The following is a 7,392-nucleotide window of genomic DNA, read 5'->3' on the forward strand; positions in this document are numbered from 1 at the left end:
AAGAGGAAGGGGTCAAACTTGGTGGTGGCAGCATTATGCTCTGGGGCTGTGTCACTGCCAGCATCAGCAGCTGGATGGTTAAAACTTTTAAACAACTAGGAATTCAAACAGGAAAATCATCCAAACTTCATCCGTTTTGAAAATGTGTACTTATGTTTAAATGTGAGGGTCTGTACACCAAATTATTTGAATAAACTTTACTAATACAGATTGGCCAACTATTCAACTATTTATGCCAGAAGCTTGAAGATGACATAAAAAAACACAAAAACGATGCATCATACTAAGGGACATCTTGTAGAACATAAATGAGGATGTATGTATGTATTGTTGACCCTTTGTGTTTTAATTATAGAACATCTTTATAAGTAAACATTAGGGCAGACAATTATTGTTTAAAAAAAAAATGCTGCCTAATTCTCATTCCAGACTACTAATACTTCATCAAACCTAGTTAGAATATGAGATTCATGCACAGGAGTCAATATTCTTTTTAAAATGAACCATACTTGTGCAAGTACAGAAGTGACACTTGCACTATGCCATAAATTTATGGGAAGTTCCTCATAATGTGGATTCAAGTGTGTATGTTCAAAATAAACATTTCAAACTGCAAAACCACTAAACTAACAAAAACAGACCTCTCTGCCCCACTCACCGTAACGGTAGCCAGCAGGCCCTCAGGCACGTTGGCTACTATGATGCCGATGAGGAAGATGACAGCCTCGAGCCAGGTGTAACCCAGGATAAGGGAAAGGATGAAGAAGCTCACACCCAAGAAAACCGCCACACCGGTGATGATATGGATGAAATGTTCAATTTCAATGCTGATGGGGGTCTGTCGCACCTCCAGTTCAGACGCCAGGGTGGCAATGCGACCCATCACAGTTCGGTCCCCGGTGGCTATCACAATGCCACGAGCAGTGCCTGTTGAGAGGCAGAAGCTTTTAATTAGTTTTAAAATAAATGTTGGGTGAAAACAGCTTTTCAAAGTTATCAGACATTAAGGACATATAATCGTAGTCAATCTAATCTAATCTCCCTTTAAACTGAAGATAGAATCCTAATTGATCTACTTAATGGGTACACTGTGCACCAAAATTTATTTCAGCTGCAAGTCACAAAGGAGCTAATTATTTTCATCACTGTTATTCTTTTCTTTGTAATGGCAGAGTTCCTAACAGATCTCAAGGTGTTGGCTGCTTTCTGGCAGATATATCTCCATCTCCAGTGTGTCCATATTGAGGACGACATAACAGAAGGTCAATCATGTATATTGTAAACAGAAAGGAGGCATGATGGTGAAGATGATGACTGAATGCAGAGCGATGATAGATGGAAGTGAGTTATAGGTGCTAGCCAGTGAATGATGACCGGGCAGCTAAACAGATGCTGGACTAAGTGATTGAGGAAAACATCTGAAAGACATAAAAGAAAAATGGTTTTAACCACAGACATCATCATCACTGCTTTCATACTGACTGCTTTATTACTGTAGCTACTATGCACCAATAAAACATGGTGTTATATTGACTGACAGAGGAAATTATTTTCATTGATTACCTCTAGAATGTTATATTAGCAACAAGACATCAAAGATACATAAGGGCCAGAAAGCAGCAGTTGATAAAAAAATAATTTTGGTCTTTTTAGAATAGTTAATTACAAATACAGCAACTATTATATAAAAAAATACTAAAATCCATTTAAGCCACTGGTTTTAAACATGCAGACTTAAAATCATCAAAAATTATTAGTTTAATCTAACATTAATTAAAGAATTTCTATAATTTAATGGTTAAATTAAGGTCAATTTTGTTTGGCTATTAATTCGGTAATAAAACCTGATAGAGGGAGAAAATGAGCAATGCAGAAATATAATCCTTTCTCCATTTATTTTTATTTTTTTTTTACAGCATTTACGTTTAAAAAAGTTTTAATATGAGTAGTGCAACTTCATTGTACAAAAAAAAATACATTCAGAAAGTTTTGTGCATAATATTTTAGTTATTTTGAGGAGACTTTGTTTTCAATGTAATTTGCAATAAAGGAGCCTCAAGCTCTCAAATCATCTCCTGCTTGCTTTCCAGTCCTATCAGGGGGCGGCCCTGATATATTGTAGGATATTCTTTTAAGTTGAAACAAAAAAAAACTTGTGATAACAATCCATGTTTAGACATTTTTTCACTTGTCGGGTTTTACTTTCTGAACTATATCATGTAAGAGTATTTTACCCTATGAAAAGAAAAGAAATTCCTGTTTTGGTTTTGTTAAATAAATCCTAAAACCATAAACATTTTTATCATTCAACTAAAAAAAAAAAAAAAAGAATCAGAAATTCAAGAGGTAAAGAAATTTAAATTACAGCTGTAGGTAATGTAACAGACAAGACTGGCCATGACTTCAATATTATTAGTTTTTTGTAATCCTAATATGCTGATTAAAAACATGGCTTATAACAAGACTATGCCAAAGAGATTAAATGCATTCTAAAGAGATTAAATGCAGAGCAACACTATTAAATTATTTTTAGCAAAAGCAGCGTACTACTTAAAATAGCTGAGTATTTTGGATTTGGATTTCTGTATAGACTGTGAAGGACCTTGATGTACTTCAAAAAAATCTATTTGTAGTTTTACTACTGTCGTCCGACACACATCAGAGTAAATGTGTTTCATTCAACCCCTACAATCTGCCTCAGGAAAAAATCTCTATGAACAAAGGAATTTATTTGTTTCTGTTTTCAAACATTTCATTGGGACCCCAACAAATGGAAAACCAAAACCAGGTGAAGTTTCCTGACATTTTTCTTTACAGCCAGTGTATTTGCATTATACATGAGCTCCTTCCCTCTTTGCTGTAAGATGCCAATATGTTCTAGCTTTAAGGAAAGATCGCCGAGCCAATGATTGCATTGATACACATTCATGGTTGATTAGAGTCATAACAATGTTTTGCACCAAATGGCTAGAAGACAGGCATGTTGAGGATATAAGAAGCAATCTTGGCTGGATTTGGCTTACTGACCCTCAACACAGTTGGTGGAAAAGAAACAGATGTTGCGCGTCTCCAGAGGATTGTCATGGGTTAACTCAGGGGAGCGAGTCTGAGGCTCAGATTCTCCTGTCAGAGACGAGTTGTCCACCTTTAAAAGAAAGAGAGGAAAGATGAAGAAAATGTTATCCAGTGACGCTGGTGTGCCTGGAACAGATAAAAGGGGTGAGAACGACTTAGTAGATATTAAAATGGTCATACTAGTAGCACTGTGTTTATTCATCACCATGAAAAAAACGTGTATTCAGTAAATTTGCGTTCAAACAGTGCAGTTTTTTTTTCCACATCCTGTTTGAGTGTAAAAAGTAAAAAATCTTGGTGCTATTTTTGATCAGGACCTGTCATTTAAATCCCATATCAAAGAAGTTTCTGGAATTTTCTTCTTTTACCTGCAGAATATTGCAAAAATTAGAAATCTCCTGTCCAGGGGTGATGCTGAGAAACTAGTCCATGCATTTGTTACTTCAAGGCTGGACTATTGTAATTCTTTACTATCAGGAAGTCCACAAACTGTAGTTAAAAGCCTTCAGCTGATCCAAAATGCTGCAGCCAGAGTTCTGATAAAATTAAAAAGAGAGATCATATCTCTACTATCCTACCTGGTAAAGATGTTTATCAAAGCATTGGGTGAAAATGTAAACTTGTATTTCTATTTGTTGTAGCAATTCTTAATTATTGATAATTGGAGGGGTTTTTTTTCACTTTCGTCCGAACTTTGCATGCATCAAGATAAAAACTTATTTTTTCACAGACTTTTTTTTCTTCTTAAATTTGTTCTTAACTGTTACATCTTTTCCACGGGATCTATGTAGTGCCTCCAAGTTTGCAGCCCCAGACCGCAGAAGTAAGGCAGTGTGAAACTAAATCAGGCATTTAGAAATTGTTTTGGGTGTTTTTGGCAGAGCCAGTTAAAATAAAACTTTTTATATTCTGCTAAGACTGTTGATTAGAAAGTAGTGACTTATAGTATTTCTTTTTTAGATTTATAAACAAACATCTGACTTGCATTGTTTTTATTTTTTTTTACTTTAAGGGCAGCTAGGAGAAAAAAAATATTATTTTGTTTTTTTATTTTTGGGTGGAAACAGTTAATAAAATTTGGATTACACATATTTTCAAAATACTTTTTTAATTCAATTCAATTAAGTTTATTTTTATAGCACCAATTCACAGCACATGTCATCCCAAGGCGTTTTACAGTTCACCAGATCATACAGTCAAATTGATTAAACGTTTTCTATCTAAGGAAAACCAGTGGATTGCATCAACTCATTTACTCGAAGGCAATCCCTTTAATGAACCCTAAATCTAAATTTCCTAACTGTCTCACCAGAAATAAGCTTGACTATGAAAATAAATCCACGAGTAAAAGCAGTTTCAGGAATCTTGAACCAAACAACAGGTGTGCCTGTCAGCCTATTGATCATTGGTTGGGTAAAAAAAAAATAAGGAAACCCACTTGAGAAATCTCCATCCGAGAATCAAAGGGAATGTTTTTGACAGAACGGTGGGAAAAGTTGGCACCTCACAAGCGTTTCATGAAAAAATGTCGCTCAAACATTTCATTATTAAATACTTCTGACAGCCATGAGATTCCAATCCCAGCGTTTTTGTCAGCTACCCCAAAGCAATAAAACAGAGCATTGCAGTAAGGATAATTCCAAAAAATAAATGTTCTGACAGTTTTTAACAGATCACCATAAAATCTTTGAACCCTATACTTTTAATGAGACCAGATTTACAACCAGACCAGATATCATAAAAACCTATAAAACCACTAATTTTCTCACTAGACCATGAGTATCATTTGCAGTAAAGATGCAGAGGAAGTGTCAGAATCTGTTTGTGAAAAAGTCAATTTTATATCTGTGTCTTGTTAAACTGTGCAGACATAAAATATGAAACTTGTCCCCAGACTGACCAGACAGAGTCAGCATGTGATGACCTTGGTTTGTGAGCTAACCATCTTAACATTCTTTGTATTTCTTATGAGATAAAATAAACCAGGACTGAAGAGTAATGGTTGTCTGATATGCAGAAGTGTCCTATACAAGATATGATGCTGTCATAATGCATTCTGTTTTTATCCCAGAGCATCTTTGAAAACATTTTTTAATAAAGCAAATAAAGTTTGACTAAAAAGTCATAATAAAAGATGAGACCTGGGTCTATTTTCCCCTTTTGTATTCACATTTCTGACCCACGCATTGCCAATTACTTAAAACCTTCTTCTATCATATAATTGTAAACATAACATCTCTACCTATGCACTTAATATTTGCTTGTAAATGGGTGTTAAGTATTTTGGTCAGTTAATGAGAAAAATAATCGGATAAATGTAACTGTGTGTATTGTTTCACATCCTATTTACTTGTGGTTTTGATCCTGATTTGATCTTATGAAATATGGCAGACTATGACCTCTGCTCAAGCAAAACTTTGGATAGACAATATCTATTTGACTGGTGTAGCTCCATTTCATTTGAATATTCTTAAATTAAATTTATTTAGATCACTGATTGAAAATATCAGTGGGAAACCAAAACACGTTCAGCGAAAAAAAAAATGCAAATGGTTAAAATAACAAGTTAATTTGTGGGGCCTTAAGATAGTAAGAGCTGTGCCATGAGTTGAGCCACTTTTAGATGCAAGAATGGGCCCTAGTGTTTGATATGCCAAAAAAAAGAAAATTAAAAACAATCCACTGGACTTTGTTTCCAACTTTTAAGATGTTTCGCTTCCCATCCAGGAAGCTTTTTAAATTCAAAATGTCAGGAATAGCGTTGAGTTCGAGGTTTTATACAACTCAACGCTATTCCTGACATTTTAAAATGAAAAAGTTCCCTGAATGGGAAGTGAAATGTCTTCAAACTTGGAAACAAAGTCCAGTGGATTGTTGTTAATTTTCTTTTTTTAGAATGACTATGACCTGGATGACTTTTCACCAGCTAATGTTTGATACCAACCATTCTGGATGAGGATTAACTCTTTGAATAACTATGACATGAAAAGATTGGGTCAGCAAAACTTATACATCTAACATAGAAATTATATCAATGTTGCTCTTTTAGGGTTTAAAGTACAGTAATAGGGAACACTGCAGATCGTTCCAACCGTTGCATTTCCGTATTCTCCCGAGCGATACCCGACTTTACACGAGTGAATAAAGTGAATGTGATTGGTCGATTATCTAGGGGGTGGGATTGTTGTGGTGGAAGGTATGCAAGCTTTTTGGTTGTGGCCGGTTTGCCGGAAGCATCTTGCTAACCAGTTAGCAACTTAATGCTAGTAGGTTCCCCATGGCAAATTCCATTGGGACCCAGTAGCACTAAATTGGTGACTTGGAAACAACACTGTCAAGGAACGCTATGGACAGAGGAAACATGCAAGAGGAGGAGAGTTTTGTGTCGGAGGTCGTGGATGAGTCTCCTCCATCATCCATTTTTTATTTAGAGGAGGAAAGCGGGGAAGAAGTTGTTGTGGAAGAGGACGCCAGGGTGGCAGAAGTTTGGTTTGTCGTAGAAGGCTGTTAGGTCTATGCCTGCCAAAGACACAGATATCCATCCCCGTGAACACTGGGACAGAACTCAATGGGAAAGGAAATGATTCTTATTTCTTATTTCAACCGTTGCGTATATTAGCTGCGACATATGAATCAAGATGCTTTGACCGAAAAAATTTGATTGACAGATGACCGTTGATATATGATTGGCGGAATTTAGGTGTTCAGGCTGACATATAACTAACTTTTTTAAGGCAGGATTGGCCTGCATAAGATAACGGAAAAAAACCACCACAGATTTAAGATAAGATAGGATTTTTTTTAAAATATAAATTTTCTAAATTTTGGGACAGTATCGTCTGATAAAGAGTATATTTATATACATCTTTGAGCCAGAATGATTTGACATTTAAATATGATTTCCCGACGACTTTAATAAATGCTGATTACAGCTTTTTATAAAAATTATTAAATAAGTACATTAAACCTTTTACTGTTCGCTATGCAAGAAGATGAAATTCTCTCATAACTGATGTGTGGTTTTTCCTTGCTAATTAGTTACTCTGACAAACCTTATGAATAAAACGGCCATTGGTTTTCTGGATTTCCTTTAAAAAACACAGTATAGAAAATGTACTTTATTATTTCGCCCCCAAAGACATAGGAAACAAGAGAATATCTAATTGGACCATCTGTTTATCATCAGTTCCTAGTGTCAAGGTTAAAAAAGGTTTTAAAATGTTTTCTTTCTTTCACATCTTCATCCATGACATGGTCTCCCTCAGTGCTAGACAGCTTATGTCTAGCAGGTGGTGTGACCTAGCTTTATGATCTGTG

The 7,392-nt window shown here is 35.4% G+C and overlaps 1 protein-coding gene across 1 annotated transcript in view; it reads right to left on the bottom strand.

The window, feature by feature from the left end:
• LOC107092351 (sodium/potassium-transporting ATPase subunit alpha-2-like) overlaps positions 1-7,392 on the bottom strand; it is an 88,946-nt gene that overhangs the window by 65,450 nt on the left and 16,104 nt on the right. Inside the window, exons 7-8 of the mRNA XM_015386792.1 lie at positions 3,028-3,145; positions 659-927 (exon numbers count right to left, since the gene is read on the bottom strand). Of these exons, the coding sequence (XP_015242278.1) occupies positions 659-927; positions 3,028-3,145 (387 nt within the window). The remainder of the gene's footprint in view (positions 1-658; positions 928-3,027; positions 3,146-7,392) is intronic.

The sequence above is a fragment of the Cyprinodon variegatus genome, unplaced genomic scaffold (assembly GCF_000732505.1).
Source record: "Cyprinodon variegatus isolate N-32 unplaced genomic scaffold, C_variegatus-1.0 Scaffold17, whole genome shotgun sequence".
In the NCBI taxonomy this organism is placed as follows: Eukaryota; Metazoa; Chordata; class Actinopteri; order Cyprinodontiformes; family Cyprinodontidae; genus Cyprinodon; species Cyprinodon variegatus.